At 43.2% G+C, this 20,097-nt stretch overlaps 1 protein-coding gene across 1 annotated transcript in view; it reads right to left on the bottom strand.

Annotated features, from left to right (window-relative positions):
- Positions 1-1,662: 1,662 nt before the first annotated feature.
- The window catches only part of zfhx4 (zinc finger homeobox 4), a 73,754-nt gene continuing 55,319 nt past the window's right edge, over positions 1,663-20,097 (bottom strand). Inside the window, exons 7-12 of the mRNA XM_010772456.1 lie at positions 19,133-19,231; positions 13,192-13,325; positions 11,928-12,128; positions 11,620-11,734; positions 6,040-11,454; positions 1,663-5,528 (exon numbers count right to left, since the gene is read on the bottom strand). Coding sequence (XP_010770758.1) covers positions 3,964-5,528; positions 6,040-11,454; positions 11,620-11,734; positions 11,928-12,128; positions 13,192-13,325; positions 19,133-19,231 — 7,529 coding nt within the window. The 3' untranslated portion in view covers positions 1,663-3,963. The remainder of the gene's footprint in view (positions 5,529-6,039; positions 11,455-11,619; positions 11,735-11,927; positions 12,129-13,191; positions 13,326-19,132; positions 19,232-20,097) is intronic.

Genomic DNA, 20,097 nt, shown 5'->3' with positions numbered 1-20,097 from the left:
GCACTACGCTACCTCGGCAACTGTTTTCGCTTTAAGGGTGAGCAACAGGAAAGGGCCATTCAGCAGAACAGTTGCACCCTGTGCACCGAGCACATTCGTCAAGGACGAGGGGTGAAGTCAGGAGGGGGGAGAAAAAAGCTGTTTTTGTGGCTTTTACATGTCGCGGCCGTTTCACTGCACACTGAAGTGTGTTAAGCGAAACAATAAGGGCTACAAGCGATTCTGCCAGAGTGAAAAGATCCTCATCTTCCCCTTCATTTTTGCTGCCCTTGTGAAATTTCATTAGGTGGATTTAACGACTTGTGAATGTCGGCTTTCTCCGTGACCCTGACACCGGTGGCGGACACGTCCCGCTGGCAGGGTGTGATGTATTGTGTTGAGGTTTTCCTGAGGTGCAATTTTTAATGTGACAGCATCTGTTGACCTCAGATCTAAAATGTCCCCCTCCTGTCTGAGACTGACACGCATTTCGCTTAATAATACAATTTTAAAAGCAGTAGTCGGCAGCACAAAACCCAATTTCACAATCATTTCATCCATCTATGTGTCTCTCTGCCTATAGCCTAAGTATCTATCTATCTATCTATCTATCTATCTATCTAAATATCTAACTTGAAATTGAGACTAAATGTTATGTGATTCCCCCTTTCTTTGTCCTTACATACATACAGGATCACCATTCTTAGGTAATAACCAATAATCCATATGTATGCTTATCCGTGTTTGTGATTTATCATTGTGGGCATTTTTTTCTTTTTATGGGAGGGGTCTAGAGCTGCACCTGATCAGATCCAGATTAGCACACACTTCCAAACATAATCCCCAGCATCTGCTTAGAGTCAGATTACCACAAATAGCATAATGACGGGAAATACCCATTATATGATTTGGAAATTCAGTCTGTCAGGGACTGGAGTAACAATCATTAGAGGGATGTTGACACAATACATACTTTGTTAGCAGTCAACTTGAACATTTTTGTATGATGCAATTGACAAGATCTAACCCAGAATTGAAAAAAAGACAGTTGTATTGTGGGAAATAAACTTGGACGTATTATATATTCTGATTACAAACTAATCAGATGCATTAAAAACAAGCTAATACAACTTCATGATAGGATGAGAACATTGAATGGTAAAAAAGGAATAAAGAACATGTGATTAGACAAGATTGGTTTGCAGATACAGTTTTTAATGTATCACAACAATGAGCAACAAACATACTTGATGAACTATTTCCAGAAGTTGTTCAAATACCATCTACAATAAACGTCATTTCAACTATGACAACAGGTCTGTGACAAAATAAAAAAAAGGTTTCAAAACCATGTTATTACCGTGATACGGTACAGTTGAGACCTCAAACAGTACAGTAACAAAAACTAATGCGACTACTCTCTATATATAAAACATCAATAACATTTTTGGTTTAGTTTATTTAAAGTTTTAGCCATAGGGGCTTCTTCTTATTAAAACCTCAGGGTGCATTTCCTATGTAACCCAGATGTTGAAGAGTACATATTGTGTAGGATATGATTGCGCCATGAAAATCCCTTTGACATCCAGAAGAACAATTCCAATTTCAGCCTTTTGAAGGCTGTCCTCATAAACATGACACAATCCATCCATTTTTTTTAAAAAGTTCTTTTTTTTTTCTTTTTGGCTGCTGTGCAGTTGCAATATCTATGTACAGTTATATTGTTGGACCATCCTCTTTGTTGGTTTGTTAGCTTTTACCAGTCCTTGGTGTGGAAAGCGTCCTGTCTGATGCTAACATCTTAGCACATGATGCTAGCTGACAGTTCAGTCTTATAATGCTGAGCCACAGAGTGGGGAGAGGCAAAAAGCCAGAGTTGTGAAGCCTTTGGAATCAGGACAGTCGCTCATGTTTGTACAATGGCAGAATTGCACCTTGGGAGGCCAGGATGTCTCTTATGAAACACAATCGAAAAGTGTCTTCAGGATTAAAGTAAATGTTAAAATACTAAAAATCCAAATAATGACAATTAAAAAGCTCACGCAGAAAATGAAAACTGACATTTTGCTTTAAAACTTTGAAGAAAAAAAACAAAACACCTTTACAATAATAAAACAGAAGAGGAAATGTTACTGGATTTCATTGTTTGAAACAATAACTAAGCATGATTTGATTTAACCTGTCAAACAGTTGCATTACATGCTACTTGCTCATCTCAGAATAGGAAATACCAAAAGCAATACATTTTTGCATTTCTTCATATTAATAAATTTGTACCATGCACAGCCAACTACGAATATGTACAACAGCTTAGCTTTCTTTGTTCACAAGTCTTCGTCTTTCATACAAATAGCCTTCTGTTACTTTGGAATGAATCACATTGGTTTCAATTACCAAACTAGAAAGTGATTCGTAAAAAATTGAACACCCTTTGACAGCTTTCACATTCTTAGTTCCACAGCAAAATAACAAAATAATATCAAATAAAAAATAGCAAAGCAAAGCAATTAATGGATCAGTATTTTGTCTGGTAGAAAGTTGAGAGAATTTATGGCAAGCAAAATAACATTACACAGTAGCAGCAAAACTTTGTAAGGTAATACTTTGCAATGTTGAAATCATTTAAAAATTAAAATGTCGACTTAATCTGTAGATCATCAGAAGTGCCCGGAGAATTGATGGGAGGACGTCAACCTATGCAGTAAATGGCTGCGTTTAGGTGTAACACTGTTTTTAGTCCTACAAGTACATGAAAAATGTTTTTAATATACAACAAAAATGCTGTTGTCCCCCTTTTAAAGCAGCATAATTGCAAACGTAAATAATCATACCTTTTTTTTAACATTGTGACCAACTTGTACCTTAACAGTTTCAAGTATACAGTACTGCTTTCATGGATGCACCAATTGTTAAATAGGTCTATAGATTGTTAGGCATCAATCCTGTAACAAATATGGACCAATATGCTGCTGCAATAAACACAAATAATAATTAAACACAAACATACATACAAACAAACAAAAACCTATTAAATTAACAAATGGCCTACTCAAAAAAAAGAAAAGAAAGACAAATAAAAAAGAAATAAGTGCACTATAGTCCAGACACAAGCAGGTACCGTAACAGTACAGCAATTCACAAATGAAAAATGTTATATTCACATAATCCGAGAGAGTCTATCAAAACTAGAGTTATTACCTCTTCAGAAAAGGGTGTAAGCAGAGGTAAAAGTGAGAAGGTAAGAGTTGGCACAGATTAGTATATACTACAAGAAAAAAAGGGGGCGGGAAATAGATACAGCTTGTTGTAATACAAACTGGCAAACACAGGGGCATCATACACATTTACTTCACCATTCTAAATTCCCTCAGTGGCAAAACCATACTGTCTTTATAGGGCAAAACTAAAAGGATATGCACATCGTCCACTGTAACAGTAATATTGTCTCTTGGTACTCTATACACATCAAGGAAATGCGTCCGATAAAGCTTGACATGTTTTGGTTATAAGCCAAGTGTACCCAGGCTTGTTGCTGCTTTAACAAATGAGAAATGTTATGTTCTGACCTGAGAATTTAAAGCTACTGAATTACACCTATCTAAACTAAGAGAGATTCTCTTTGAGGGTTCTGGATCGTCATCCCATACAGTACATGCTAGCATTTGGAAAACAATCCAGCTGAGGTGCAATTTGCTATCGTGAGAGTTTTTGGCTTGAAACAAGCCCCCCCAAGGGAGCCTGTGGGATATTTTTCCTACTCCATGTTTTTGTATACAATATAAGCTCAGTCAAGCATCTGCAACAGTTCTGTCCATAACAAAAATCAATCAATATCTTGCCAGCATATCAATATGGGAAAAACAATCCTGAGTCAATCATTTGGTACTGTAATTTTTTGGGTTAAGAGAAACTTTGGAACTGCAGTTTAAAAAGTCTTATTTTTTTTCTTTTTTTTTCTTTTAGCAAGGGATCCTTTTGTCACTCCTACACACTGAACATATCCATTCTGATACTACTGAAGCTCGCGTCTAGGCCAGAGGCCGACTTAGCCTTGACTTCCAACGCGTTATCTAAGTCTTCCAGCTTCTGGCTTAGCTCATTGTCAGACTCATCTGAACAACTCTCGGTGGGTAGTGAGGTTGGAACCCCTGAGGTGCCGCAGGAAGTTGAGGTAACCGTTGAAGGTGAGGAGAGGGGGGGAGGAGGAGAGGCAGACGGGGAGGAGGAAGCAGCTTTCCGGGCTGTGGTGGCCTGGAACAGGACATTTGGCCAGGACTTCATGGACAAGTGAGAGAGATGAGGAAAGGTGTTATTAGAAGAAGCTGCAGACTGCGAGGTAGATGTGGTGTTAGGAGTAGGGGAGCAGACAGAGTGAGGTAATAATCTAGTATGCTCTTTGGCATTTCTCATTGCTTGTTTGATTGTTTTCTCTTTGTGCAAGCTCGACTGAAGGTGTTGGCCAAGTGCTTCATTCCCGTTAACAACCACATTGCAGGCAACACAAGTGTAGTTGCTCACTGCCTTTCGAAGCACTGTCTCTTGTAGGTCAGTAACAGGATGTCCTAAGTAACAGAAGGACTTCTGATGACGCACCACAGAATCTTCGTCAGCAAAAATCATCTGGCACTTCCTGCATATAAACTCATGCTTGACGGACGGTACAATAAAAGCGTCTGGAAAATCTATGGTACTTTTGGTATCTGTTTTCGGGTCTTCTTTTGTGCTTTCTTTTGAAGATCCTTTATTGGTGTTATCCTTAGCCTTTATAGCTTCTTTTGGTTTGAGGGAGTTGGTGGTGCTCTGTATGCTCTGGGCTGTCTTCACAGAATGTAGTTTCTGTAGCTTCAGTTGTTGTTTCTGATGCTGCTCAATCTGTTTCTGCTGCTGCTGCTGTTGCTTCTGCAGGGAATCCTGGAGGGACTGCTGATACTGCTGGTACTGCTGCAGGAGAGCGGTCGTGGAGAGACCAGCGGCCATGGCAGCTTGTGGGACTGCTCCTGGGCCATATGGAAACAGGTTCTCCATTCCGCACATAGGTGGGAAGTAGCCACCAGCTTGGACCCCTGTAGGAAGCTGGGGAGAAAAGCAGTTCTGAAATCCAGGTAGAAAGTAGGGCAGGAACTGGCTACCCAAGAAAGAGCTGGGATCACTTGTGGCAAGAGCATTCTGAAGTGCTTGAAGCTGTGCGACGTCTAGTTGAGTCTCACTTGCTGCTTTCCCTTGAGCTGGCCCATGTTTCTCCCTTTTCTTGGCCATGCCGGGGGTCGCAGGGCGTAGGCCGCTCTCGTTCTCTCTGTCCTTCGCCTTCATCTGCGCTGGCCTGTCTCCAGATTTCTTGCTGCTGTCTCTCTCTGTGTCTTTACCTTGCTGCTCTGTATGATTTACTGCTGCCAAAGGTGTGGAGGGAACAGGAGGAGGAAGAGGAGGTGGAGGAGGAGGAGGAGGAGTCTGCAGAAGAGTCTTGGTTGGGGTAGTGCTGAGAGACATGGCAGGAGAGGGGGTGGCTGGTGTAGGGAACCCAAGCATGCCAGCACCGGGAGACGCTAAAGCTGAAATACAGTGGTATATAAATATGGAAATATTTAATATTTAGATAGTCAAACCCAAATCACTATGGAAATTTAATGTTTATATGAAAAGATATAGGTGCTTAATTTGTCACTGGCTGAGTCTTAAACACTCTTGATAAGATTTTGTTATGGATCAAAACTGTCACATGCGCTTTATGATTATTTCAATCTGCCAATATATTATAATATAAATATACCAAACCTATAATAAGGGAACAACAAACAACACAAACAAAAGCCATGATATAGACACATTTGTTGTAAAAAAATCTCTGAATTATCAATTAGCAGTTCAACTCTGATGATGACATTATGCATGCACTCCCACCATTTTGAATTTAAAATAGTTTTAAAAAATAAGACTTTTTGACAAACACCACTGTGGTACAGAACAAACAGTAGTATAGTAGAAGAAAATAGTGCATGATAAAGTTCAGTTCATAAAGCTTCTAGTCTATTAAACTTTTTTTTCACTGTCATACTAACTCACCGGGTGTGTTGGGTGGGAAAACAGGAAGTGATGATGGCCCATTGACCCCGGGAAGTAGCACTGGCGGAAGGCCAGATAACCCTGGGTAGCCTGAGGGTAGGCTGAGGCCATGAAGTGCATTATTGTTGTCCACTGCAGTCCTGTGCTGCAGGCCAGGCAGGATGAGTCCCTCACCAACTTTCATCATGCGGTCGAGCTCTTGCTGGGCCATCAGTTGACGGACAGTGGTTGGTGCTAGGTAGTCCTTTTCTCTATCGACCTGGTTTACCAGGATTTCTTGCACTTTGGCGATATGCTGTTTGGAAAAGATGTGGTCTCGGACGGACATCCGGGCTGTGTACTTTATACAACACAGAGTACACTCAGGCCGGGGCCCTTCTGGTGAGCCTTGACTTATCATAAATGGCTTTCCAATGTTAATCTTGAATTTCTTTTCTTTAGCACGGGCATTCTGGAACCAGACCTGGACCACACGCTTGGGGAGTCCAATCTCATTGCCAAGCATCTCACACTCTTGCATTGTTGGAGTGCGGTAGTCACTAAAACAGGCTTTGAGGACTTTCAGTTGCAGGTTACTCATCTGTGTCCTGAATCGTTTGTGGCCTGGCCTATCCCCAGAATTGCTGCCTTTCCCCGACTTGAAGGGGTTGTTTGTCCCAAAGGGACTAGGAGAACTGGGATCAGCAAGGCTTGAAGATTCACTTCTGTCATTGAAGTCATCCATTTCATCGTCTCTGTAGCTGTAGTAAGAGTCACAGTCCCTTCCGGGGAAGCTGAGGGCAGGGCTCACCATGCTGTATTGGTATCTGTCGTTGCCGCCATCAGAACTTGATGCAATGCCACTCTTGTTGTCACTCAGCTTGTCTCCTCCATTGGTTGTGAGGCTCTCAACCTCATTGTTATTACCCTCATCTCCAGTTGTAGCATCGCTAATGGCTGTATTAATAGATGATGTCTCGTCAAAGTCCATCCTACTAAAATCATAAGATGAGGCTTCGGCTGAATTATTATTAGGCCCTTCAATTTCATCACAGTTTTCAGCTTTTAAGGATGAAGGGCTCAAGAAGTTTTTTAACTGTGCCTCAGATGGTTTGACTGGAGTTGAGGATGCAGCAGGCAGCTCATACTCATTTGGCTCAGTCTTGGTAGGCAGCTGTGGGTAGTCAAAGAAGTTATACTTATTTGGGCTTTCACCTCTTTCGTTGTCTTGATTCATCATAGGGCTCGCTGGCAAGCTAAAGCCTGCTTGCTTAGCGTCATGCCAGTGCCTAGATCTTATGTGGCTATCTAGAGCAGATTTGGCCTTGAACAGTGCTCTGCAAAAAGGACATTTCTTGTGGGACTGGGAGGGACCTATAGCCCTGAACTGCCCTTTTCTCTCCCTTGCACGGGTGTTCTGGAACCAAACTTGCACTACTCTCTTCTTCAAGCCAACCTCACGTGCAATGTGGTCCAACATCTTCCTTGTTGGGTTAGAGTCAAGTAGGTATTTTTCATAGAGAACCTCCAGTTGTTCAGGCGTGATGGTGGTTCTCAAACGTTTATCTCTGTGTTGTTCTTCACTACTCATTCCACCATCTTTATCGATAGCACTTTCGTCCTTGTCATCAAGTTTTCTCTTCATTGACCCAGAGCCTGCAGCAGAGCCCAAACCAGAGCTTCCCTGAGATGGGATTTGAGGGAGGCTTCCGGATAATAGCTGGCTAGCCATTAGAGGGTTGTTTGGGTCAAATATCATATAGGGCATGTCCATGGGTCTTTCAAGAAACTGAGAGTGAAGGAATTGGTTTTGGGCAGCCAAGAAATGCATGTGCTGATGCTCCTGCCAGAGCTCCATAGTGGGGAATGCAATCTTACACTGGTCACACTGGTACTGAAGCATCTGGTGGGGCAGGCTGTTTGTCAGAGAGGAAAGGGCCAGTGAGAGTGGACTTGAGGGCACAGCAGCTGCCTGTGGCTGGGAATGGGGTCTTGACATTTGTTGCTGGGGAGCTTTCTGTGGAGGTGGCTGAGGTGTGCTAGCCTTTGATGGTCGGGGTTCTGGTAGTGACTTCACCACAGGGGAGGGGGCAGTCTCAGTTGGTTTAGTTTCAGTTTCAGGAGCAATTTCTGGCTTTGGGGAAGTTTTCCCCATACTGGCATGAGGAGAGGCCATCACAGGGGAGCTTGAACCAGAACTGCTGGCAGTTCCGTGAGACTGTTTGGGAGGCTCAAAAGGTGTTTGGGCCCTAGCTGGAACTGGGTCAATACTGTAATATTCCTCACACGTGCTTTCCTCATTCCCCTCCTCATCCTCATCTTTGTAACATAGCTTTTTCTGATGAGTAATAAGGTCAAAAATGCGTGGGAACACAATGTTGCATTTTTTACACTGGTACTGCATGTTAGTGGTTCTGATGTATCGCTCATTTGTCAGCTCTTTTTTCTCATTATCTTTAGAATCTGCCTGATTTTCATAGCTCTTGCGGGCTTTCTGACGGGCATTTTGGAACCACACCACAATGACCCGGGATGGTAGATTGAGCACAGTGGAAAGTTGCTCAATCTCATCGTCCTTTGGATAGGCATTAGTGTCAAAGAAATCTTGAAGTACCCTCAGCTGGAAATCAGTGAATCTGGTTCTAGAGGACCTCTTGTTGAAGGCGGATTCAGTTCTGTAGTATTCATGCGCACTGAGCGCTGGTTCAATTCGAATATCTTCCAATGTAGTAATTGGAGGAATACTAAAATTGTAGGGAGAGTCCTTACTCCGCTGTCTCTCTTTGAAGAGAGTGTTACGGAACCAGTGCTTTATGACTTTTTGTGGCAAGCCAGACTTCTCTGACATCTCCTGAATTTGATCTTCATTGGGAGAATTGTTAATGTCAAAGTTGGCACGGAGGATCTTCAGCTGGTCATCTGTGATACGGGTGCGTGGTCTTTTAAACTGGGACTGGCGGAGAAAGTTTGGATCAAGACCTAATTGTTGCTGGCAGAGCTGCGAAAGGTCTGAAGAGGAAAGGGACTCCATACCAGGCAGCTGGAGGGCTAGCTGATGTGACAGGCCTGGGTGCTGCATAGACTGCATCATCATAGGAGAAAATAGAGGCATATCCATGGGAACAGGGAGCTGCATTTGAGAAGGTGGTGGAGGGGCAGTAGGTTGTTGAGGAGGGGGCTGTGGCTGGGCTGGTGGTGCCTGGTGACATGGTTGGTTTTGGGCTGTATTGGGGGCAGAAACTGGTGAAGGTACTCGGGTTTGGGGCTTGGTCATTGATGTAGAGGGAGGTTGAGGAGCAGTCACCGGGGCTGGAGTAGTAGGTGGGGGAGGAGGAGGGGGTGGTAGCGCTGGTGGTGGAGTTTCAGGTGAAGCAGGGTTTATTGGATAGAGTTTGTCATAAGCCTCTCTGTACTGCTGGGCAAACTTCTCTAGCTCCACATATGGGAAGAATTGACTGTGCACATGTTCCTGATGGCTTTTGAGAATAAGCATATTGGAGAAGAGTTTCCCGCACATTCCACACTCAAGCTTATCCGTGTTCATTTGCACTTGTTCAACTCCCTCTTTGTTCTTCTTTTGGTTCCTTTGTCTGTTTTCATTGTACTGGATGACCAGTTCAAATCCAAAGTTCTCCAGTAGTGCTTTGGCTGCATTGCCCCTTGCTCCTGACACAATGCGTGGAGGAGGAATCGATGGCTCAGAGAATTTGGATTTTCGAGGGTCTTTGCCTTCTTTCCCTCCATCACCGAATGCCTCACCTGCATTTTCCATCTTTGCTCGATTTTCTTTCTTTCCGAGTTGGTCCTCTGCATCTCTTGACATCTGAATTTCGGACAAACAGCTGGACTCCATTTTGGATTTGTGGTTCTGCAATTGCTGAATTTTCTGTTGCTGCATTTGCATTTGGTTCTGAGAGGCTTGCTGCTGCTGCTGCTGCTGTTGTTGAGCCTGCTGCTGCTGCTGCTGAGCCTGCTGCTGGGCCTGAGCATGCTGCAGCTGGTGTTGCTGCTGCATCTGCTGCTTCAAGTCTTCTAGGAATGATCCAGTAAGGCCAGGCATTCCAAAAGCTGCTGCTGAGTGCATCGCAAGTTCTGGGCTTAGGTTGAACTCTGCTCCTGGGATGTAGAAGGGAAAGAGGAACTGTGGCTGTTGAAATTGCAGAAGTGCTTCTGGGGTCATTGGGAAATGGGGGAAGAAAGCTGGATTCAGGAACTGAGGCTGGAAGAAGGCAGCCTGTTGCTGGAGCTCATGTTGAAGCTGCATTTGCAATTGGGCTGCGGACTGCGCTGACTGGTGGCTGGCTGCCTGTGCTGAAAGATGGTCAGTAGTCGTGAGTTGCTTTGAGTTGTTGCTGCTGTTAGTTTCTTTGGGTTCCACAGTGTTTTCTTTGTTAGCAGACGGTGTTCCACTTCTAGCAGTCTCTGCGTGGCTGCTGTTCGCTTGCACGCTTGGGGATGGGCTTTTTGCAGTCACTGGGCCACTGGTGCCAGTGATACTGCTACTGCTGCTCATTTCGGTTTTGGCTGTTCTGGCTTTGGTCTGGTGGAGCACTGACCTCATATGAATTTCAAGAGTTGAGCTTTGGCTGTAGGCAACATTGCATGTATTGCATTTGAATGGTTTGTTGTCAATGCTGTTGCTTGTCTCTTGTGGGACTGGGCTTGACGCCTCTTGAAGAACCTTCTTCAACTTATGCAGGTGGGACACTGAATTATAGTGGACAAGTAGGATGTTCTTTTGGGTGAAGGACTCCTTACATACTGTGCACTTGTAAGGCCGTGAAGGGTCCAAGAATTTCTCCATCGTAAAGTTGGGCCCTTTCCTAAATGGTAGGGTCCTTTTTGGTTCTGATCCCATCTCATCAAGCAGAGATCCACTGTCACTTTCAGTAGGACTAGGCTTTTCTTCCTGATCCATTTCATCATCTTTGTCTAAGTCATGCTCAAAGGCCTGAGCTTCCTCCAAGGCCCTGGCTTCGCTCTCAGTGATATCTCCATTCAGTGGCAGATTTCCTATGAGTTGCTGCACCTCAGCTTCACTTAGTTCAGGGTGCCCGGTCTCCAAATGCTTCTTGAGCGCCAGGAATGTCCTGAAGCTGCGTTGGCAAAGGCTGCACATAGTGGCTGCTCTGATGGCATGGTATTGGGAATGTATCTGAAGCTTCTGCATTGTCTTAAAGGCTAGGCTGCAGTGGTTGCAACGATATTTGTAGACATGGCGATCAGATACTGAGAGCTGCTGTTGTTGCTGCTGGAGCCTCTGGAGCTCACTGAGATGGTCCTGTAGGGTATCAGGGGACTTGCTATCATGTCCTAATCCGCTAGCTCTCTTCCAGCCTGGGGCCTCTGAGGCTTCCTTTGGGGGCTTAAGTTCCTCAGCCTGCAGATCCAATTCATTTTTGTCTTGGTTGTTCAGCTCATCCTTTGAGATGTTTCCTAAAGGTAGAAAATACAATTTGAAGTACAATAATACACAACATAATTTATTTTGCAATCATATTTTCCTGATATTTCTTTTTCGAAAAACGGATTAAACATGTACATATTTATATAATAAAGTCAATAATAAATGACACTAATGAGATATTAAATTCTGCTCACCTTGAGACTTCCCTGGCCCATCAGCAAGAGAGGAATCCATTGAAGACAGAACTTTGTCTTGTCCAGTTTGGGGATGCATTGTATTATTTGGTGTTGCTGTGTCAGGTCCAACAACCTATCAACACAAAAGAACAATTATTATTATATGCATTTGTTAATGATGATACAACACTTTCTATATGTCTAGAAAACAATCATTTCAAGGGACATGTGAATACTCTTTTCCATTTTATCGGAATTTGCAAAAACATTTTTGCTGACATAAGCAAACAAACACACACATCTTCATAATCATTACTTCAACCTACATTCATAATCAGCTTTTCCACGCAGTCTGGGGCCACACTGTGGAGGTGGGTGAGATGCAGCTGCAGGTGAATCTTGTTGCTCAGGACATCCTGGCACAGTGGGCAGCGAATCACTGGCTGCATGGAATGCTGGGACATCACATGGAGCTGCATACGGTTGGCATCTTTACTGCTGTAGTTGCAATATGGACACTGCTGAACCTTAAAAAAAGAAAATGGAAAAATAAGTATCTGATTGGGACTGGAAAAAAATAACAGCATGTGCAATTTTAAATAAAGTCTAACAGCAGAAATAACTTTTAGCATAACGTGTCCTCTTAAGTGCCATACTTTTTTTCAAAATAGAGCCTATAGCATGTTTACTAAAGAAGCCAGAGATCCCCTCCCAAAACAATGATTTTAAAACTGATGTCTTCTGCACTGTTAGCGGTAAAATCTGCTCATCTATAAAATCATCCTTTCCTGTTCTGCACTGCCCACCTACCGCATCCCACCAACCCCCATACCCACCTTAACACAGAAAATGTAGATCAACCATGTTTCATGTAATTCACTTAAGTCTCTCAACTCATGCAATTTTATTAGCAGAAAACACGATTGGCTAGAATTTCTAATCAGTATTACAGATGACAAAGGTGTGTACTCTACCAAGCTGCGCCATGCCCTCATTACAGGGAGTACTCTGAACATAGCTGCCTCCCCACCACCTGTCTTAATAGAATCCATTTCTGAAATGACTAAGTCCTCCCTCCTTGCAGGGCCCAGAACCAGACAAGCTAATACTTCATAATCTAATTTAAAAACACATATAATTTAAAGAGATGCAAAAAGGGGGAAAGAAGCAGGGAGGGAGGCCTAAGGCTAGTGCAGGTATTCCACTTAAGAGCACAAAGACTGGGACACTGCGCTTGATGCTAAAAAGCTCTGTCAGGGAGGGAATGGCGGGCAGCGTTTAACCCTTTGATAGAAAGCTGGCGCCAGCAATTGCTAAATGCTTAGCTTAGCATTTCTACTACTTACAGTTCATAAGTATCTTCCCATTAGCTCGTCCCACAGTGACAGTGAAGGTTAGATTTCATTAGTGCTTATGAAGGAGAACCTGCTTCATTAACTATTGTCTTTTTGTAACAAACATGAATCAATCTATTTTGAATTGCCAGATATCCACTTTAATTAGATGCACACTCAAGCTCAATAGCATTCAGATATATTTTCATTAGAAAAGTGAAAATAAAAACTCCACCAGTAAATAAAAAATCTTTACCTGCTCATTGGCAGAGGTCTTCCCCTCAGCAGACTTTGGCCTTTTTGGCGGGCTTTCGTTTTGCCGATCTGGCAGGAGGGAATGTTTCGCCATAGCATTCGGTCCGGTAACCTCTTTGGATGTGGCATTCATTCCTGGCAGACGGTGGAGGGAGGGAGGGAGAGAAGGGGAGACAGAGTCAGAACGTTAAACATTGAAAATGAAAACAACAGTTTAAAAAAAAAAAACTCAAAGCTGCAAAATTACAAAATGATTGATGGCTAAACAGTAGATTTATGTTTTAAATTGAGCTTTTTGGAATTACTTCTGGAGCAAAATGACATATGAAACATAAGAGCCATGTCACTTTGATATATAGCGTCCCATAAATCACACATACACATGTATGAGAAATATTATTTTAGAACATATCTAGTGCATAAAACTGACAAAATTGAGCGAATAAATTGAGATGTCTGACATTTTGTGGCTTCTAGTCCACAAAGTCAAAGGACTATTAACAAACTATTACATAGTTAATAATATAAACACATTTACATCATTAATATTCAATGAGACATAGGTGATGATTAAAATAATGATTTGACACCAAGACAACACAAGCTTGGATATAACTGCATAATTCACATTCATATACACTGACGTGTTTCCGCCCTGAGGACATGTGAAATGGAGAAAACTCGAGCAGGCTCATTATCACAGCAAGACATACATTAAATGTTATGGTAATATTATACACTTCATTAGTTCATATACATTTCCCCAGCTGCCTCGACAACTTTTCTGTCTGAAGAAGATGCTACATTTCGGGGCTTGGTCACGCCTGGTGGTACAGTAGCTGCTTGTGTGTATCGGTTTGTGTGTGTGCGTGTAAGCGTGTGTGACGTTAACAGCGGGGCTCAATGTGGAGAGATCAGCCTCTGGTTGTATTTAGTAAATGCTGCAGCCACTGATAAATCTTTCATTAGCCTCATCCTGAGATACAAGGCAAGCAGGCTCTGCTATACTCTGCCACTGCAATTTACCCACTCGGCACAACACAAAGACACAGCAACTCTCCCTCCTTCCTTCCTTCCTTCCTTCCTTCCCTCCCCCCTCTCCCTTGCACTCTTCCTCCCTCTCTCCCTAAGCCATCACCCCCCCTCCTCTTGCCTCCCCTCCCTCGTCTGGTCACTCAAGGCAATATGTGAGCCTCACTCTTGCGAATCAACGCTTCACGCTAGATGCACAAATGGAAAAAAAAGGGAAATCAAAGCACTGATACATGGAGAGGGGGGGTTTGAAAAAAAACATTTTGTATTTCATATTATTCTGTGGCTCGTGTTTGTATTGGGCGCATATCAATTCCTCCGGCCCGTTCATGCATTTTAATTCTGTTGCATTAAGTAGGCGTTCCACTTATTTTATTTGTAATCCCCTATATCTGGAGCCTGAAATATTGGCCTGTCAAGGAAAGTGACAAGAGAGAGAGGGAGGGAGGAAGAAAGGAAGAAAGAGAGGGAGAGCGGAGAATAAAAAAAAACACAAGGGCACAATGTGAATTTCCAAGAACATCCGAGAATTGCTCTGCAGTTCAGAATAGTGAGGTAATCTCGTCTTCCACTGCTTGTGATGGCCCCTGCAGGGCTTGTGTGCGTGTGTTTCTGTGTCCATGCATGTGTGTGTGCTTCATGACAGGCCTGTGACACTTCATTGGTCAGATGGGTGCAGCCTAGAAGCACCCGTCCCATCACCTGACCTTTTCCAAAGCCTCCGCCCCGCCTGCCATATTTATTATGACCATTTCTAATTTCAACTTTCAATTTTTTCCCCCCGTCTTGTAGTCAATTTGCAACTAAATTACATCCCTGCAAAAGGAGATGAGGCTGAAAACACATTTACAATGCGGCGGGGGGAAGAGCCCACAGATCACCTTTGATTACTGTCATATCCAATGTAAATGTATAGTATGTTTGTGTATCATGTGTGTGTGCCTGCGACACGTAGATCTGTCCTTCTGGTTTAGATTTGCCTACGACCTCGCGCTTTCATCAACACTTGTGACACCCGTGTGGAGTAGGAAAAAAAACGTTGGTTAACCTTGAATGCTGAGAAAGCATTGGTCTCTATGGCCACTTAGGAGCTTGAAATGGCAAGGCCTACGAATGTGAATAAGAACGTTGTTTTGTGACATAGAACGGCATGCAAAATTGTAGAATATCCTCCAGATATGATCACCTGTATCACAAATACATTTGACGGCTTGCACAACCCAAACTCTATCCATTTATACGAGAAAACCACATATCCTTGTGCTTATAGTTTGTAAGCAGTTTCACATCCTCTTATTTTCCTTTGTCTCTGCGCCACACATTTAATGTCCCTTTTCCCTTCTCCGGCCTATTCTTTCCCTCCATCCCTCCATCTTTAGGTGGGCTCCACCAGCTGCAGCCTAGTGAAGCGGAGGGGCAGAATAAACCTGACACCGTTTCCCCCCCCCTACCAATGACAAATGTCTGCATGCAGCAGGACCTTGCTTGATTAGATAAATCAAAAGGTGATTTATGACACTCAACCCCTTTTGCATTGCAGGGAGAGAGAGCGGCACACTCACCACCCATCTTTATTTGCAACTGTCAATGGTGTTTAGGGAGCTGGATATACACACACTTCTGTACACGCAAGTGGGCGCTCCAATGGAGTACCGAAGTAGAGAAACAGAAATGATAGAAAGGGAGAGAGAGGCTCTAAACACCTCAGGATATTTCTGTCTCAAATTGTTCCTCAAAAGGCAGGAGCACCATCATGGCTAATGCTTTTTCACAATTTGTTTTAGAATCTGCCCTTTGTGTCGAAAGGGTGAGACTTTTTGTGCAAACTGAACCAAGCCAATGAGATTTTCACACAAATAAACGTATCATTGAATCCTTATATTCCTCCAACTTCAAACAAAATCTTTTTTTTTACAAGCTGCAAAAACAATTACCGTAGATTCCATTCCTGACATTTTGAAAATAAAAAAAGGGACCATAAACAGAGCAGAAGAGCATAGTGTTGGGAGGGGGGGGGGGCGTGTCAATTAAGAAGGAGCAGGCTGGGTGGCGGCAGCTTGGATTTAGTATTCAATTTAGCTGTCCTGAGCCCTGGCAGACTGGCTAAGGTTACGAAGTAGTAAATCTAGGAGGGAGAGCTGGCCAAAACAGGCGAGGGAGGGCCGGCCAGCATGATTTACTGGCCTACTGCTCCGAGGTTACGCATTAGGCTGACCCCCGGTCACCTGATAACATTACAGCAACACACTCTGAACCCTAAACTCCCACTGAAGCACTCAGCAGGCCCGGATCTAGCCGGAGGGAGGCAGACAGAAAGAGTGGGAAGGAGTGGGAAGGAGTGAGATGTAGAGAAATAGTCAGATGTTGAGGGAGAGACAAGGCAGTTAAACAGCAGCTGTCTTGTAGTTTGTGTTTTTTTAATGACTAGCCCTCCTTTTCTCTGCCATCTCCAGCTCGTCTTCTAATGAGAGATAAATATGAGCATGGCCTTGTCACATTTGACAAATCGTCTGAGACGTTCAACAAGCTGTCATTACTCAGAAAAGCACACATACATGCACAAAGAAATAGCTGCAGGCCTGTAATTAAACATGCTAATAACTTTAATATATTTTAATCTCATTTTGGGGAGACAGGAAAAGGAGCACAGCTCTCAACTCGAAGTGGAATCATTTGCAAGATGCATGCAAATAATAAGGAAAAGACTGAAAATATTCTAAATGTACATGATGATGAACAAGCTAATATGGAATATCTAACATCTGATTTGCATGCGATTCCACTTGGTCTCCCACCCGAAGCTGTCCAATGCAATATTGTACTGGAAATTAATACATAATTTGCCTGTAAGAACAATGAGTCATTTCTTTGCTAATTTGAAGCAGGTAGAGATCTCCTAAGTGTGCCTGACAGGCTCATTTCCATGGGAGGGCCTTTGTTTAGTTGGTTATTTATAAGAAGTGGGGCCCTGAGCCATGGTGGCGACATGCACCATCTACACACAGCACAAAGCTATCTGGAAGTAATCCACATCGGGGACATTTGCATGGAAAATGTAACATGGATTATAATTAATCTAAAGTGACATGGGATTATAAAAGACAACGTAAATGAAGCAAAGGGGGAAAAGCTCTCAGTGTCTTTCCTTGCCCCTCCCCCCCATATGTATTTCTCTGTCTCTCTTTCCCCCTCTCTATCTATCTGCCCCTCTTTGTTTAAAGGATCTCGGTCTTGGAGATGAAGTGCGCAAACACACTGCTCACTTGGTCACACTTTAATCCCATCCCTGGAGATCTCCATACGGACACACACACACACACACACGAACATTTGGAGCTTGCCTGAGATTTGGGTCTGAGGATAGAGATGCTAAATCTTTCTACTTTAAGCTGGAAACAGAGAAAAACAAGGCCCTGTCTCTGATGATAACCCTAGCATAACAACGCGCTGACACTCCAAGCTCCCTTTTGCGTTTCCTGGCTTTTTGACTTTCTGAAACCTCATGTAATCCAAATGCAAAAAGAAATCACCACTAGCGATAACACATCTGGCTTTCTAGCCAAATTTGCAGCCGACCCCGATGCAACAAATTATTCAAAAAGGTTCTGCTTTATTAAATACATTCCTGACGTCTGATAAACCACACTAGGGGACACGCACATATGTAAGCGTGATTTAAAGAAGGAGGAACCTGGACACTTTTTGTGTGTGCGGTGGTGTTAAATGACGCCGGCAGTAATATGCGGCGGTAAATGCATGGATGGTGGTTCCCCGCCAGTCCGTCAGACGGGCCTGTCAGAGAGATAGAGCTGAAAGATAGATGACTAGCTAAACTAATAGGCCCCAGCCTCACTCAGCTCTCCTTCTGCCTCATTGAGCCTCACATTATGGAGCTAGGTATGGCATGCTAGGAAGAGGAGGTGGGGAGGGAGTTTGAGATGGATAGAGGAAGGTGTGTGAGTTGGGAGGGGGGGGGGGATTGAGTGGAGCAGGAGACATTAGTAGAGGGAGAAAGAATGAGAAAGAGAACCCCATGCAATGACAGAGGGAAAAAAAAAAAGCACCCCATGCAATATTCATCCCCAGCCATGGATTTCCATCTCATACATAAAAAGACCATATGAATTCTTATTTGGGTAAATCAAATCTAACAAAGCCAGGGCTATCCCAACCACAGCCTTGCAGCGGAGGCATTATGTGCTCCCTACCTCGCCCCAAAATAACAAAAAACACCAAGCCGTCTTGTAGGGATTGTGGCCCCTCCCCGCTTACAGTATTGCCTTTCTTACAAATGGATAAACAGTGCTTTCTATCGTGTGCTCTTTTGCTATCTGAGGTAATGCCCGGTGATAGGGTCACAGATTGGACAACAATTAAGGGATGGATTGAGACAGGAGAGAAAGAAAAATGAAGGGAGGGAAAAAAACTAATTTAAGGGTTGCAAGGATGCGGTGCGATATTAGAAAAACATATACACAGCCCCCCCCCCACCCCATCTAATCCTGCGCTTATGAAAAATTAATATGTCATCGGAGAGGGCACAAGAACGAGAAAAGATTAATGCAAGGCGCTTATAAATTACAAGCACGCAAACTGATTTGATTAAAAAATAATCTGGGGCCTGGACATTGCCTGGTAATATCCACAACACTCAACTTATCCCTTTTTTTCTCTCTCTCCTTCTTACTCTGTCTTTCTCTTTTTCTCTTTCTGTCAGATGGAAACGATTAAAGCAGGTCACATGGAGGCTAGTCAGCAGCGTTCACATGTTACACACACATGTTAGAAACCTTATCTAAAGGCGAGAGAGAGATGGACGATAACTTATAAAAGAAGGGAAGCTTACGTTTCATAATGTGTTTTGTATGCGTGTTTGTGTGTGTACAGTGTGTGTGAGTGTGTGTACTTACGGTCAGTTCTCCTGCTGTCAGTCGAGTCTCGGTCAGTGAGGTTGAGTCCAGGCCTGGAGGAAGAGCGAGGGGGTCTCTCACCATCCTCAGCAGTGTCTTCTGAAAATGAACAGAAGAAAGGTCTACATTACCCATAATGCTCCTGAAAAAATTACAAACTGCCAGCAAACAGGGAAGTTGTGGACAAAAAAAAAAGTAATTTTAGTTTCCTTGCTACAGAAGGCATTTTAAAAACCACGTATATAAATGTACTTTAAGAAAAAACCTAATAATATTTACTGGTTTACAGTATACATTTCCTCAAAACATGTAAAATATTTCCCCTTTCCTTCCATATATTCTCATACATTAATTCTTATTCTTATTATTTCAGGTTAGAGAGCTGTTAATTATACATGAAAACATTTTACTCTTTCAATATAAAACATTATTGAATGAAAATGCTATCCATTCTACTTTATTAGAGACCAGTAATAACAGTATCCTATAGCCCATGCCTGCTCAACTCTATAAAGCCAAAGTGAAAATTAAAAATCCATGCAGAGAGTGTGTAGATGTTCACTACCGTACCGCATATAGATATTGTATTACCTCTGTTAAAAATATGCGCGCATGCACACACACACACACACACACACACACACACACACACACACACACGCAAACCAACACACACACACACGTGCAGCTCTGTACTATTAGCAGATTAGCCTGCCCATCTCTGAGAGTTCAGCCCCTTGTTTGATAATTCTGTGTATCTGCAGTGTTCTGCCAGTGGATTAAACTGTGTGTGTGCGTGTGTGTGAGAGAGAGAGAGACAGAGAGAGAGAGAGAGAGAGAGAGAGAGAGAGAGAGAGAGAGAGAGAGAGACGACACACACACACACACACACACACACACACACACACACACACACACACACACACACACACACACACACACACACACACACACACACACACACA

The sequence above is a fragment of the Notothenia coriiceps genome, unplaced genomic scaffold (assembly GCF_000735185.1).
Source record: "Notothenia coriiceps isolate Sejong01 unplaced genomic scaffold, NC01 NC01_scaffold00011214, whole genome shotgun sequence".
NCBI classification, from domain to species: Eukaryota; Metazoa; Chordata; class Actinopteri; order Perciformes; family Nototheniidae; genus Notothenia; species Notothenia coriiceps.
The sequence above is the reverse complement of the archived record's forward strand: the minus strand, read 5'-3'. Positions and strand labels throughout refer to the sequence as shown.